This window comes from Tachypleus tridentatus, chromosome 13 (genome assembly GCF_004210375.1).
Source record: "Tachypleus tridentatus isolate NWPU-2018 chromosome 13, ASM421037v1, whole genome shotgun sequence".
Taxonomy (NCBI): Eukaryota; Metazoa; Arthropoda; class Merostomata; order Xiphosura; family Limulidae; genus Tachypleus; species Tachypleus tridentatus.
Window position 1 is genome coordinate 269,586,940 of NC_134837.1, and position 17,883 is coordinate 269,604,822.

Consider the following 17,883-nt stretch of genomic DNA (forward strand, 5'->3'; position numbering starts at 1 on the left):
AAAGTGTATACCTTATATTACCACTGTAATATCTATATTATTACCAGTAATAACGTAATTCTAAGCCTATTTTAGGAGTGTCCTTTTTTTTTTTTTTGTAGAGGCCATAATATGGGTTGTGTTAAAAAACTGGATTCAGCTGAACTGTTACAGAGAACTCCTGTCAAGAACAAGTCTGTGTTTGAAATAGTTACACAATAACTGATCAGAATGGTTTAAACAGAACAAAAACATACTTACGATATTTTCCAAATGGCTGCTGTTACCGGGTGGTGTTTCCGCAATTTTACTTTTCACATCTTCTAAACTGTTGCTTTAACATCAATATTGTTTGAGGTGAATAAAAATGTCGTTACTTGATGGTAAACAAGCAAATTAAACCATCAATTGATTTATCTTAGCCTACTGCAGAAGCGCCAATGAATTTTATGATCATTTATTATTATCTTGTTTATTTATTTGTTATTTAATGCAAAGTAACTTATACATTTCATTCTAGGTCATATATAAGAGCTTGGATTACTTTCTAGTGTCGAAACGCTTCCTCTAGGCTTAGGACTATGAGCAACGTAACCTTCGGCCTGGAAAACGTAGGATAAAGTTTTGACTTTTTTAAGAGGAAAAATAGCGTCTTCGACGCCGGGAAATACGGTATATTGTGTAGAGTTGAAGTTATGAACTTTTATGTTTTACAGTAATGTGGGTTATAATTGAACGAATGGCTATTACAACGTGCAAGAACTGTAGCTTTGTGCTAAACTTACTTGACCTGGAGGACAGGCCAAGTCCTTCGTAGTGTTACTGCTTTCAGAATCAACTTCCAACGTCGTTAGAAAGTCATCTAAAGCCTGGTTACAATTAACATAAATTTGTCCAGTGCTCAATATCAGTATCATACCTGAAAGAGAAATATTTACGTAAAACCTTTAGCACCAGTAAATAGGTAAAAAGTATAATTAAAATAATATGAGATATTAGCGCCACCTAACTTTAAAACAACATAAGTACCTGAATATTAACGTGAAATTTTGATGCTTTTTAATTCTAAACATTTATACATTATTATCAGCTAATATGACACATTTACACGACTTAACTCTTGTTTAGTACAAAGCTACAGAATTGGCTGTCTGCATAATGTCCACCACGGGTCACTGTATTTTAGCCTGTAAAGTTACCGCTTATCCACTATTTAATTCTTAAGAAATACAAGTGATCTATTCCAACAATATTGAGTTGTTGTTTGTCAGGAAAATGCGCGAGCACTCAGTGGTGGCACCAGAATATTTTCGTTGGGAAGGGGGGGAGCTTAGGTAAACTGTGGAGGAGCTTCCCAAAATGCCATCAATATGAAGTATAGATGGTAAATTATAATAATGTAAATACCAAGGTACATTTCAGAAAGGTGTGCTATTTTGAACTGCGTTTTCAATGCAGTTTTCATTGGAAACTCATACTCTGGTTAATAATTCATTATTACAAATAAGAAATAATCTGTTTATGAAAATATGAGTATATATAAAAGAGGAAGCTCACCTAAATTCCACCCAAGGTAATACATAATAATAAAGAAAATCAAGATTAGCTTAGATTGAACATTTAATATACCATTATTAAAGCTACAAATCAAAAGAAATATAACATAAAGACATAGTTTACATAGCAGAAACGAATTACCCCGTGTGAAGTTAATACACTCTGAGGAAAAGTAAAGTCACTATCAGGCTAACTGTCTTTCATCATGTTGTGTTTATAGTCAGTATTACTTCAAAACAATACGCCTGTTCTGTTGTAACTCGAAATCAACGTGGTTGTTTAATCTTCATCAAAGCTCAAAATAGAATGGCATTGCACAGGGAGCAGCAATACAGCTCATGAGTTTCCGTACGTTCAGTACGTTGCTATGGGACGCATGACACATACTTCCGTCTTAATGAAGACGGTGAGTTCTGCAGATCTATGTCTCTTTGAAGTTAATTGTTAAGCAACAATGACGAGTGTGTTCATATTTTATGAATATATGACACATACTTCCGTCTTAATGAAGACGGTGAGTTCTGCAGATCTATGTCTCTTTGAAGTTAATTGTTAAGCAACAATGACGAGTGTGTTTTCCATATTTTATGAATATATGTAGGTAACAATATTGGGGGGCTGAGGGGGGCCTTGGCGCCGCCACTGCGAGCACTTCATTTCAGCTGATGAAAACAAATGTAATGTAATCTTGTAATGGAACAAGACTGGTAGTTAGGAAACTGTCGTTTTTTATTATTATAGATGTTTAAAGTATAACAGGCGGACTTCAATGAAACTGGGACTTTCACATTCTTTGACCATAAACAAGTCACAAGGCCAGGCTTTGACAAAGCTAAATCTCAAATTTGCACTTCTTATTTTTGCCTCGGGCATGAGTTGTCTCTGTGGTAGACTGGATTTCAGAGCTGATATGCTGTAGTATCTGCGATATCACAAAATATTCCCCATATTTTAAACTGTGTGCACGTTATAAGTGTGACAGTCAATCCATTAGCTTGGACTCATCAATCAGAAAACGCATTTCACATTTAATGACTCTAACTAGCAAACACTCAAACTGCTCACCAAAGACCCTTATTCAAATATACAAGTCTTACATCCGTCCGTTAATAGAGTATGGATGTCAAGTCACATATAATATGTCAAATAACACACTTCAGAAAATCCAAGTACAACAACACAAAATACTAAGAGCAGCATACAGACTACCACCATACACTCCTGTAAACTATATACACCAAATGAGTAACTTACCAACTCTTAGAAACAGACTAATAGAAATGTCATACAAATAATATTTGAAAGCAGAACACAAAAACAAACCAACAATGTAAATTAGCCAGTGCACCAACCAAATATATTTCACCATACAACATATTTCAGCAATTACAAATCACACAACAAAGTATATAAAGGACTAACCTCACGTATATATTATGTGTTTCAGGTCTCGGACACAGGACAGGTAAATCTTTGGGCGCCTGTCCTGTGAAAGTGGGTTTTCTTGGGGCACTCCCGTTTCCCCCCACAGCCAAATCTTAGGCATTGGATCTTTAGATCCCAGCCAAGGCAACATTATTGCCATGCCCTGAATCGGGTAGTTTCGCGTTTATGTTCATATTCATAGTTACTTTGACATCTGTTTTTTGGGATCTGGTGTGGCTGGTCTCTCTGGTGCTACCCTTGTCTTGCTCATCAGTATTATGACCAACCTCACTCCTTCACCTAAAAAGAGTCAAAATAAAAGAAAAGCACAACTCCATGCAAATTTCAATAATCTTTCACGAAAGGGGACGAAGAGGAACCATAGCGTTCCTGACCACCCCAGTTGGAGCAAGAATTCTTCATATTTCTCTCTCTCTCTAAACTAAACCCCTGCCACGTTAGTTTGCATTAGCTAGGACTGTGGGTGTTGGTGTAATGTGTCTCACCTCTAGTCAATAGCTCAAAGTTAGAGACGTCAGTAAATATACGCCCTCGGTGATTCAGTACTAAGTTTCACTGCAACACTATAAATTTCAAGGTTTAATCCCTGCTGTACGGCAGAACAGATAGTCCATCGTACCGCTTTATGTTTAAGAAAAACAGAACTCTCTTCTAAAAAAAATAAAAGTTTCCGACGCTTCTTACATATACAGATTTTAATACTACACGCTACTTATGGCATCTCAGAGGATTTAGAGAAAAACATTAACATAAGAAAATAAGTCCACTAACATAAGCATTTTAAAAAGTAGACATACCCTCATAATAAGTAAATGATCAATACAAGTCCATTGATTAATTATAGGGTCTTTGTACTGCAGTGAAACCTTATTAATACAAAACCAAAGAAATTTGTTTCCAAACAGAATTTCTTAAGATTTTAAAGAAATAATTTTATTTAAAGGATAAAGACAATTAGTACGGGGTCAAATTTCATATCATAGGATATGACAGTGCTTAAAATAATGCTTCAGTCTTTTACATCTAGCCAACTTTTGGTTTGAACCATGTTATTGATTAGCTTGAACAACAGAAGGCCTGTTGATACTAAACTGTTCTCTGAGGTAGTTCAGTTTAGTCAGCGTACTAACTCTTCCACACTATAAAATATATCGTGTTTGGTCTTTAATTAAAGATTGATTTGTTACTTTATGCTGTGCTTTTTTCTTTGCATTAGAAATGTGCAAGAGTTCACTGCTTAGACAACTACACAACTGATAAACGTGTTAGTTCACCAGTTAATCTAATAAAATAACATACACTGCTGGCCAAAATATTAAGGCCAATAAGCATAAAGAAAATATATGCATTTTGCGTTAGACTCAACCACTTATTTGAGTAAAACTTCGATAGATGAAAATAAGAAAAGGGAAAATAAAAAAAAACTTTTTTAGTATTTAATAGGGAAAATGTGAACATAATGACATTAGCCTAAATACTAGCTGGTCAAAAGTTTAAGACCATACTGAAACGAAGTGTTAATCGGTAAACACGTAACGAAATTTAATCGTTTGTGTTTAAATATTAACGTTGTCAGCATCTCCCACTGACATCTCCTGTGTTACATTGGGTAAAAACATGACAAAGGCTAAAAAGTTAACAGAGTTTGAACGTGGCAGAATTTTCAAGCTGCAAAAGCAAGGTCTCTCTCAACGTGCCATCGCTGGTGAGATTGGGCGTAGTAAAACTGCTGTTGCAAATTTCTTAAAAGACCCTGAGAGATACAGAACAAGAATTTCAAGTGATCAGCCCAAGAAAATTTCGCCAGCGTTGAGCAGGAGGATTCGACGGGTTGTCCGGCAAGACACCAGCCGATCGTCGAAACAGATTAAGGACCTTACGGACGAAGAATGTAACTCAAGAACAATAAGACGGCATCTACGAGAGAAAAGCTTTAAAAACCGTAAACGTCTTCAAAGTCCATACCTCCTTCCACACCACGAAACAGCTCGGTTAAACTTTGCTGAGAAGCACCAAACATGGGACGTAGAAAAGTGGACGAAGGTTTTGTTCTCTGGTGAGAAAAATTTAACCTGGATGATCCAGATGGTTTCCAACGTTACTGGCACGATAAGGATATCCCACTGGAGACATTTTCTACACAACACAGTGGAGGAGGTTCCATCATGATCTGGGGTGCTTCCTCCTTCCATGGAACAATGGAGCTTCAGGCTATACAGGGGCATCAAACAGCAGCTGGCTACATTGGCATGTTGGAGAGAGCATCCTTATTGACTGAAGGCCCTCGCTTGTATGAAAATGACTGGATTTTTCAGCAGAACAACGCAGCAATCTACAATGCCCGCAGGACAAAGTACTTTTTCTTGTCGAATAACATGATTCTTTTGGACCATTCAACGTGTGCACCCGAACTGAACCCCATTGAAAATGCTTGGGGGTGGATGGCAAGGAAAGTCTATAGATTTTGTTTGTTTGTTTGTTTTTGAATTTCGCACAAAGCTACTCGAGGGCTATCTGTACTAGCCGTCCCTAATTTAGCAGTGTAAGACTAGAGGGAAGGCAGCTAGTCATCACCACCCACCGCCAACTCTTGGGCTACTCTTTTACCAACGAATAGTGGGATTGACCGTCACATTATAACGCCCCCACGGCTGAAAGGGCGAGCATGTTTGGCGCGACCGGGATGCGAACCCGCGACCCTCAGATTACGAGACGCACGCCTTAACATGCTTGGCCATGCCGGGCCTAAGTCTATAGATATGGACGGCAATTCGAAACAGTGCATGATCTTCGTGAAGCCATCTTCACCACTTGGAAAACATTCCAGTCAGTCTTCTGCAAACGTTTATATCGACCATGCCAAGCGAATGTTTGAAGTTATTCGCAATGACGGCCGTGCAACTCACTAGTGAGACCTCTTGTTGGGCATTTCCTACCCTGTTTAGGACTTCTTTTTGGTATGATCTTAAACTTTTGACCAGATAGTATTTAGTGTAATTTCATAGTATTCATATTTTCCCTCTTAAATGCTAAAAAAGTTTTTTATTTTTATTTTACCTTTTCTTATTTTCATCTTTCGAAGCTCTACTCAAATAAGTGGTTGAGTCTAACAACGCAAAATGCATATTTTTTTTCTTTATGTTCATTGGCCTTAAGATTTTGGCTAGCAGTGTATATCGAATAATTGAATAATACAGTATTAAAATAAACAAATAATAGTCCTTGTCGTAAGTCCTACGTGTTGTGACTTAAATAAAATTGATGAAAAATCATAATTTCGAATTAAATACACTTAACGCTGTACAATTGTTGTTATTAATTAGAAATGGCTATTTGTGCTTTGCCCACCACGGGTATCAGAAACCCGGTTTCTAGCGGTAAGTCCGCAGACATACAGTTGTGCCATTGGGGAGCAGTTGTTGTCAAGCTAATATAGACAGCTTCTCAACCATTATATGTCTCTCGCATCAAAGCCCGCCTAATAAGTCTTCGCATTCGATGGAAGTGTGGTTAATATTAGAGTTAACAGATACAGTATGACTGGCACATTATGACACACACTTATTTCTAATAAAGTACAACATAAATGTAATAATATGAAGCATTTATTATAAAACAACAACATACAGCTTCATGTTGAATGCTATAAACAATTTATTTTATATTATTGATAAAATAAGAAATGAAATATTCATAATATTCTAACTCATAACAAAACAACAACAGACAGCTTCATGTTGAATGTTATAAACAATTTATTTTATATTGCTGATAAAATAAGAAATGAAACATTCATAACTCATAACCACATAACAAAACAACAGCAGACAGCTTCATGTTGAATGTTATATTGCTGATAAAATAATGAAAACCTTTACGATGTTCTAAACCGTAAATACATTATTATGTATTAATTTCACAATGAGATTACACTTGTACAAAATACGGATTTACACACAAAACGATATTGTGATGTGTTTAAAAGGTATCAAAACACGTTTCTTTAATGTGGTTGATAATACAATAAATAAAATATACGGTCGATACTTAAAACTATATTATATTTTAAATACATGTATTTCTGTGGCATATTGATGGGAGAAGCAAACAAATGGAGACTGTTTCTCTAACATCCTTAACTGTAAATACATAGTTATAACATAATTATAACTGTAAATACATAATTATAACTGTAAATGCATAATTATAACATAGTTATATATCCGTTAATCTAAATATTTGTAGTTCTTTATTGCAATTCATTATACATCGCTACACACACACACACACTTTAAAGTTAGTACCTCGACTTTGGCAGAATGGTATCATAAAAAATATAGAATTTTTAGCGTCATCTGGTGTAAGCTAGATCAAATGTAAACATCTAGATTATAGAAAATTCTAAAGAAGAAATGCACCTATTTGATGTTTAAAAACTTTACCTGTGATCTGATGTACAGACACCATTTTTAAGCGCCAGCGGATCAGCACGTGCCCTAACAGTACGAAGTTGTTTAATACAAATTTTAAATCTGACTCGTTCCTGCTTAGGATCACTAAGAATGCACACCCAAGTTGAACATTTCCATAGCGACCAATAGGTAAACACGTCGTTGCTAGAAGGAACACTGCACGTGAGAAAGTGATTATATCTAGCACGCAGGTTATTGGAATATCTAAAGTTTACTTGTGGTAGCCTTACATATTTTAAGGAAAATTAGAAGGATAGAAAAAAGTTATAACACCATCAGATTAGTGACTTTTTATTAAACCCAGAAGGAGAAACTCTGTTGTTAAAAAATACAATTTAAGTGTTACAATACTGGCGTTTAGTCAACGTACTAAACATAAATTTTTGATTACTTCAGAATACAACATTGATAAATGTTCTGTTTAATATTAAGTGTAGTTGAAAAGTGTAATGCCAGTCTTGGAATGAAAATAAGACTCACTCTTTCAGCCATGAAGATATTTTAATGTGATGGTCACTATCACTATTTACTAGATCCCTCGCCATGGATATATTTTAATGTGATAGTCACTATCATTATTTATTGGATCCCTCGCCATGGATATATTTTAATGTGATGGTCACTATCATTATTTATTGGATCCCTCGCCATGGATATATTTTAATGTGATGGTCACTATCATTATTTACTGGATCCCTCGCCATGGATATATTTTAATGTGATGGTCACTATCATTATTTACTGGATCCCTCGCCATGGATATATTTTAATGTGATGGTCACTATCATTATTTACTGGATCCCTCGCCATAGATATATTTTAATGTGACAGTCACTATCATTATTTATTGGATCCCTCGCATGGATATATTTTAATGTGATGGTCACTATCATTATTTATTGGATCCCTCTAGTCGATAGTTCGAAATGAGTAATGGCGGTATAAACAAACATGAAAGAAATAACCGTTTTATAATCGTGCTTTTCTAATCATTTTTTTATTTGGGGGAGAAACAATAGCTTCATTATTATGCTGTTACCAGGACAACATAAAATGTATTAGTTGAATTTAATTTTATAAATAAATAAGAAACAACTAATTACTTCAATATACTTGTACTACTAGTGTAACCATTGATAAAAAACAGAGATGTAGACAGTTGTAGGTGCCGCTTGTAAGTTGTCTGTTAGATGTGAGTAAGCAACGGTTGATTATTTATCAGAACATCGACTTTTATAGCAGAGATTTAACATTTCTAATGTTATATGTTATACGTTACAACCAAGACTGAATGACTATTTGGAATTAAGGGCAAAGCTACACAAAAAGTATCTTTACTGTACACACCAATGTTCTATTAATGTAATCTGTTAAACATTATAGCTGGATATACAACAGTTCTAATGTGATCTGTTAAACATTATAGCTGGGATATGACAGTTCTAATGTTATCTGTTAAACATTATAGCTGGGATATAACAGTTCTAATGTAATCTGTTAAACATTATAGCTGGGATATGACAGTTCTAATGTAATCTGTTAAACATTATAGCTGGGATACAACAGTTCTAATGTAATCTGTTAAACATTATAGCTGGTATACAACAGTTCTAATGTAATCTGTTAAACATTATAGCTGGTATACAACAGTTCTAATGTAATCTGTTAAACATTATAGCTGGTATACAACAGTTCTAATGTAATCTGTTAAACATTATAGCTGGTATACAACAGTTCTAATGTAATCTGTTAAACATTATAGCTGGTATACAACAGTTCTAATGTAATCTGTTAAACATTATAGCTGGTATACAACAGTTCTAATGTAATCTGTTAAACATTATAGCTGGTATACAACAGTTCTAATGTAATCTGTTAAACTAGCTGGGATGTAACAGTTCTGTTAAACATTATAGCTGGGATACAACAGTTCTAATGTAATCTGTTAAACATTATAGCTGGGATATAACAGTTCTAATGTAATCTGTTAAACATTATAGCTGGGATATGACAGTTCTAATGTAATCTGTTAAACATTATAGCTGGGATATGACAGTTCTAATGTAATCTGTTAAACATTATAGCTGGTATACAACAGTTCTAATGTAATCTGTTAAACATTATAGCTGGTATACAACAGTTCTAATGTAATCTGTTAAACATTATAGCTGGTATACAACAGTTCTAATGTAATCTGTTAAACATTATAACTGGAATATAACAGTTCAAATGTTATCTGTTTAACATTATAGCTGGGATATGACAGTTCTAATGTAATTTGTTAAACATTACAGCTGGGATATGACAGTTCTAATGTTAAACATCTAGCTTAAACATTATAGCTAGGATATACAACAGTTCTAATGTAATCTGTTAAACATTATAGCTGGTTCTAATACTGTTAAACAGTTCTAATGTGATCTGTTAAACATTATAGCTGGTATAACAGTTCTAATGTAATCTGTTAAACATTATAGCTGGTATACAACAGTTCTAATGTAATCTGTTAAACATTATAGCTGGTATACAACAGTTCTAATGTAATCTGTTAAACATTATAACTGGAATATAACAGTTCAAATGTTATCTGTTTAACATTATAATTAAAATATGACAGTTCTAATGTAATCTGTTAAACATTATAGCTGGGATATGACAGTTCTAATGTGATCTGTTAAACATTATAGCTGGTATACAACAGTTCTAATGTAATCTGTTAAACATTATAGCTGGTATACAACAGTTCTAATGTAATCTGTTAAACATTATAGCTGGTATACAACAATTCTAGTGTAATCTGTTAAACATTATAACTGTGATATGACAGTTCTAATGTAATTTGTTAAACATTACAGCTGGGATATGACAGTTCTAATGTAATCTGTTAAACATTATACCTGGTATACAACAGTTCTAATGTTATCTGTTAAACATTATAGCTGGGATATGACAGTTCTAATGTAATCTGTTAAACATTATACCTGGTATAAAACAGTTCTAATGTTATCTGTTAAACATTATAACTGGGATATAACAGTTCAAATATAATCTGTTAAACATTATAGCTGGGATACAACAGTTCTAATGTAATCTGTTAATCTGTTAAACATTATCTGTTAACTAGGGATACAACAGTTCTAATGTAATCTGTTAAACATTATAGCTGGGATACAACAGTTCTAATGTAATCTGTTAAACATTATAGCTGGGATACAACAGTTCTAATGTAATCTGTTAAACATTATAGCTGGGATATGACAGTTCTAATGTAATCTGTTAAACATTATAGCTGGGATATGACAGTTCTAATGTAATCTGTTAAACATTATAGCTGGTATACAACAGTTCTAATGTTATCTGTTAAACATTATAGCTGGTAATCTGATATGACAGTTCTAATGTAATCTGTTAAACATTATAGCTGGTATAATAACAGTTCTAATGTAATCTGTTAAACATTATAGCTGGGATATAACAGTTCTAATGTTAAACATTATCTGTTAAACATTATAGCTGGGATACAACAGTTCTAATGTAATCTGTTAAACATTATAGCTGGTAATCTGTTAAACATTATATATACAACAGTTCTAATGTAATCTGTTAAACATGTAATCTGTTAAACATTATAGCTGGGATACAACAGTTCTAATGTAATCTGTTAAACATTATAGCTGGGATACAACAGTTCTAATGTAATCTGTTAAACAGCTTATAGTTCTGGTTAAACATTATAGCTGGTATACAACAGTTCTAATGTAATCTGTTAAACATTATAGCTGGTATACAACAGTTCTAATGTAATCTGTTAAACATTATAGCTGGTATATAACAGTTCTAATGTAATCTGTTAAACATTATAGCTGGGATACAACAGTTCTAATGTAATCTGTTAAACATTATAGCTGGTATACAACAGTTCTAATGTAATCTGTTAAACATTATAGCTGGTATACAACAGTTCTAATGTAATCTGTTAAACATTATAGCTGGGATATAACAGTTCTAATGTAATCTGTTAAACATTATAGCTGGGATACAACAGTTCTAATGTAATCTGTTAAACATTATAGCTGGGATACAACAGTTCTAATGTAATCTGTTAAACATTATAGCTGGGATACAACAGTTCTAATGTAATCTGTTAAACATTATAGCTGGGATACAACAGTTCTAATGTAATCTGTTAAACATTATAGCTGGGATACAACACAGTTCAAATATAATCTGTTAAACATTATAGCTGGGATACAACAGTTCTAATGTAATCTGTTAAACATTATAACTGGGATACAACAGTTCTAATGTAATCTGTTAAACATTATAGCTGGGATACAACAGTTCTAATGTAATCTGTTAAACATTATAGCTGGTATACAACAGTTCTAATGTAATCTGTTAAACATTATAGCTGGTATACAACAGTTCTAATGTAATCTGTTAAACATTATAGCTGGGATATAACAGTTCTAATGTAATCTGTTAAACATTATAGCTGGGATATGACAGTTCTAATGTAATCTGTTAAACATTATAGCTGGGATACAACAGTTCTAATCTGTAATCTGTTAAACATTATAGCTGGGATACAACAGTTCTAATGTAATCTGTTAAACATTATAGCTGGGATACAACAGTTCTAATGTAATCTGTTAAACATTATAGCTGGTATACAACAGTTCTAATGTAATCTGTTAAACATTATAACTGGAATATAACAGTTCAAATGTTATCTGTTTAACATTATAGCTGGGATATGACAGTTCTAATGTAATTTGTTAAACATTACAGCTGGGATATGACAGTTCTAATGTGATCTGTTAAACATTATAGCTGGGATACAACAGTTCTAATGTAATCTGTTAAACATTATAGCTGGTATACAACAGTTCTAATGTAATCTGTTAAACATTATAGCTGGTATACAACAGTTCTAATGTAATCTGTTAAACATTATAGCTGGTATACAACAGTTCTAATGTAATCTGTTAAACATTATAGCTGGGATACAACAGTTCTAATGTAATCTGTTAAACATTATAGCTGGGATACAACAGTTCTAATGTAATCTGTTAAACATTATAGCTGGGATATAACAGTTCTAATGTAATCTGTTAAACATTATAGCTGGTATACAACAGTTCTAATGTAATCTGTTAAACATTATAGCTGGTATACAACAGTTCTAATGTAATCTGTTAAACATTATAGCTGGTATACAACAGTTCTAATGTAATCTGTTAAACATTATAGCTGGGATACAACAGTTCTAATGTAATCTGTTAAACATTATAGCTGGTATACAACAGTTCTAATGTAATCTGTTAAACATTATAGCTGGGATACAACAGTTCAATGTAATGTAATCTGTTAAACATTATAGCTGGGATACAACAGTTCTAATGTAATCTGTTAAACATTATAGCTGGGATACAACAGTTCTAATGTAATGTAATCTGTTAAACATTATAGCTGGGATACAACAGTTCTAATGTAATCTGTTAAACATTATAGCTGGTATACAACAGTTCTAATGTAATCTGTTAAACATTATAGCTGGGATACAACAGTTCTAATGTAATCTGTTAAACATTATAGCTGGGATATAACAGTTCTAATGTAATCTGTTAAACATTATAGCTGGGATATAACAGTTCTAATGTAATCTGTTAAACATTATAGCTGGGATACAACAGTTCTAATGTAATCTGTTAAACATTATAGCTGGGATACAACAGTTCTAATGTAATCTGTTAAACATTATAGCTGGGATACAACAGTTCTAATGTAATCTGTTAAACATTATAGCTGGGATACAACAGTTCTAATGTAATCTGTTAAACATTATAGCTGGTATACAACAGTTCTAATGTAATCTGTTAAACATTATAACTGGAATATAACAGTTCAAATGTTATCTGTTTAACATTATAGCTGGGATATGACAGTTCTAATGTAATTTGTTAAACATTACAGCTGGGATATGACAGTTCTAATGTAATCTGTTAAACATTATAGCTGGGATACAACAGTTCTAATGTAATCTGTTAAACATTATAGCTGGTATACAACAGTTCTAATGTAATCTGTTAAACATTATAGCTGGTATACAACAGTTCTAATGTAATCTGTTAAACATTATAGCTGGTATACAACAGTTCTAATGTAATCTGTTAAACATTATAGCTGGTATACAACAGTTCTAATGTAATCTGTTAAACATTATAGCTGGGATACAACAGTTCTAATGTAATCTGTTAAACATTATAGCTGGGATACAACAGTTCTAATGTAATCTGTTAAACATTATAGCTGGATATAACAGTTCTAATGTAATCTGTTAAACATTATAGCTGGGATATACAACAGTTCTAATGTAATCTGTTAAACATTATAGCTGGGATACAACAGTTCTAATGTAATCTGTTAAACATTATAGCTGGGATACAACAGTTCTAATGTAATCTGTTAAACATTATAGCTGGTATACAGTTCTAATCTATCTGTTAAAATCTGTTAAACATTATAGCTGTTAAACATTATACATACAACAGTTCTAATGTAATCTGTTAAACATTATAGCTGGGATACAACAGTTCTAATGTAATCTGTTAAACATTATAGCTGGGATACAACAGTTCTAATGCAATCTGTTAAACATTATAGCTGGGATACAACAGTTCTAATGTAATCTGTTAAACATTATAGCTGGGATATAACAGTTCTAATGTAATCTGTTAAACATTATAGCTGGGATATAACAGTTCTAATGTAATCTGTTAAACATTATAGCTGGGATATGACAGTTCTAATGTAATCTGTTAAACATTATAGCTGGGATATAACAGTTCTAATGTAATCTGTTAAACATTATAGCTGGTATACAACAGTTCTAATGTAATCTGTTAAACATTATAGCTGGGATACAACAGTTCTAATGTAATCTGTTAAACATTATAGCTGGGATACAACAGTTCTAATGTAATCTGTTAAACATTATAGCTGGGATAAACAGTTCTAATGTAATCTGTTAAACATTATAGCTGGTATACAACAGTTCTAATGTAATCTGTTAAACATTATAGCTGGGATATAACAGTTCTAATGTAATCTGTTAAACATTATAGCTGGTATACAACAGTTCTAATGTAATCTGTTAAACATTATAGCTGGATACAACAGTTCTAATGTAATCTGTTAAACATTATAGCTGGTATACAACAGTTCTAATGTAATCTGTTAAACATTATAGCTGGTATACAACAGTTCTAATGTAATCTGTTAAACATTATAGCTATACAACAGTTCTAATGTAATCTGTTAAACATTATAGCTGGTATACAACAGTTCTAATGTAATCTGTTAAACATTATAGCTGGGATATAACAGTTCTAATGTAATCTGTTAAACATTATAGCTGGGATATGACAGTTCTAATGTAATCTGTTAAACATTATAGCTGGGATATGACAGTTCTAATGTAATCTGTTAAACATTATAGCTGGGATACAACAGTTCTAATGTAATCTGTTAAACATTATAGCTGGTATACAACAGTTCTAATGTAATCTGTTAAACATTATAGCTGGTATACAACAGTTCTAATGTAATCTGTTAAACATTATAGCTGGTATACAACAGTTCTAATGTAATCTGTTAAACATTATAGCTGGTATACAACAGTTCTAATATATGTTACAGTTATAGCTGTACAGTTCTGTTAAACATTATAGCTGGGATATGACAGTTCTAATGTAATCTGTTAAACATTATAGCTGGGATATGACAGTTCTAATGTAATCTGTTAAACATTATAGCTGGGATACAACAGTTCTAATGTAATCTGTTAAACATTATAGCTGGTATACAACAGTTCTAATGTAATCTGTTAAACATTATAGCTGGTATACAACAGTTCTAGTGTAATCTGTTAAACATTATAACTGTGATATGACAGTTCTAATGTAATTTGTTAAACATTACAGCTGGGATATGACAGTTCTAATGTAATCTGTTAAACATTATAGCTGGGATACAACAGTTCTAATGCAATCTGTTAAACATTATAGCTGGGATACAACAGTTCTAATGTAATCTGTTAAACATTATAGCTGGTATAAAACAGTTCTAATGTAATCTGTTAAACATTATAACTGGGATATAACAGTTCAAATATAATCTGTTAAACATTATAGCTGGGATACAACAGTTCTAATGTAATCTGTTAAACATTATAACTGGGATACAACAGTTCTAATGTAATCTGTTAAACATTATAGCTGGGATACAACAGTTCTAATGTAATCTGTTAAACATTATAGCTGGGATACAACAGTTCTAATGTAATCTGTTAAACATTATAGCTGGGATATGACAGTTCTAATGTAATATGTTAAACATTATAGCTGGGATACAACATAGCTGGGATACAACAGTTCTAATGTAATCTGTTAAACATTATAGCTGGTATACAACAGTTCTAATGTAATCTGTTAAACATTATAGCTGGATATACAACAGTTCTAATGTAATCTGTTAAACATTATAGCTGGTATACAACAGTTCTAATGTAATCTGTTAAACATTATAGCTGGGATATAACAGTTCAAATGTAATCTGTTAAACATTATAGCTGGGATACAACAGTTCTAATGTAATCTGTTAAACATTATAGCTGGGATATACAACAGTTCTAATGTAATCTGTTAAACATTATAGCTGGATATACAACAGTTCTAATGTAATCTGTTAAACATTATAGCTGGTATACAACAGTTCTAATGTAATCTGTTAAACATTATAGCTGGGATACAACAGTTCTAATGTAATCTGTTAAACATTATAGCTGGTATACAACAGTTCTAATGTAATCTGTTCTAGTTCTAATGTAATCTGTTAAACATTATAGCTGGGATACAACAGTTCTAATGTAATCTGTTAAACATTATAGCTGGTATACAACAGTTCTAATGTAATCTGTTAAACATTATCTAACAGTTCTAATGTAATCTGTTAAACATTATAGCTTATACAACAGTTCTAATGTAATCTGTTAAACATTATAGCTGGTATACAATAGTTCTAATGTAATCTGTTAAACATTATAGCTGGTATACAACAGTTCTAATGTAATCTGTTAAACATTATAGCTGGTATACAACAGTTCTAATGTAATCTGTTAAACATTATAGCAGTTATAACTAATGTAATCTGTTAAACATTATAGCTGGGATACAACAGTTCTAATGTAATCTGTTAAACATTATAGCTGGGATACAACAGTTCTAATGTAATCTGTTAAACATTATAGCTGGTATACAACAGTTCTAATGTAATCTGTTAAACATTATAGCTGGTATACAACAGTTCTAATGTAATCTGTTAAACATTATAGCTGGTATATAACAGTTCTAATGTAATCTGTTAAACATTATAGCTGGGATATACACAGTTCTAATGTAATCTGTTAAACATTTATAACAGTTCTAATGTAATCTGTTAAACATTATAGCTGGGATACAACAGTTCTAATGTAATCTGTTAAACATTATAGCTGGGATACAACAGTTCTAATGTAATCTGTTAAACATTATACCTGGTATACAACAGTTCTAATGTAATCTGTTAAACATTATAACAGTTCTAATGTAATCTGTTAAACATTATAGCTGGGATACAACAGTTCTAATGTAATCTGTTAAACATTATAGCTGGGATACAACAGTTCTAATGTAATCTGTTAAACATTATAGCTGGGATACAACAGTTCTAATGTAATCTGTTAAACATTATAGCTGGGATACAACAGTTCTAATGTAATCTGTTAAACATTATAGCTGGATACAACAGTTCTAATGTAATCTGTTAAACATTATAGCTGGGATATGACAGTTCTAATGTAATCTGTTAAACATTATAGCTGGGATGACAGTTCAACAGTTCTAATGTAATCTGTTAAACATTATAGCTGGTATACAACAGTTCTAATGTAATCTGTTAAACATTATAGCTGGTATACAACAGTTCTAATGTAATCTGTTAAACATTATAGCTGGTATACAACAGTTCTAATGTAATCTGTTAAACATTATAGCTGGTATACAACAGTTCTAATGTAATCTGTTAAACATTATAGCTGGTATACAACAGTTCTAATGTAATCTGTTAAACATTATAGCTGGGATATAACAGTTCTAATGTAATCTGTTAAACATTATAGCTGGGATAACAGTTCTAATGTAATCTGTTAAACATTATAGCTGGGATATGACAGTTCTAATGTAATCTGTTAAACATTATAGCTGGGATACAACAGTTCTAATGTAATCTGTTAAACATTATAGCTGGTATACAACAGTTCTAATGTAATCTGTTAAACATTATAGCTGGTATACAACAGTTCTAATGTAATCTGTTAAACATTATAGCT

At 32.2% G+C, this 17,883-nt stretch overlaps 1 protein-coding gene across 1 annotated transcript in view; it reads right to left on the reverse strand.

Annotated features, from left to right (window-relative positions):
* LOC143236559 (uncharacterized) overlaps positions 1–17,883 on the reverse strand; it is a 56,304-nt gene that overhangs the window by 16,586 nt on the left and 21,835 nt on the right. Inside the window, exons 2-3 of the mRNA XM_076474862.1 lie at positions 7,425–7,610; positions 765–898 (exon numbers count right to left, since the gene is read on the reverse strand). Coding sequence (XP_076330977.1) covers positions 765–898; positions 7,425–7,610 — 320 coding nt within the window. The remainder of the gene's footprint in view (positions 1–764; positions 899–7,424; positions 7,611–17,883) is intronic.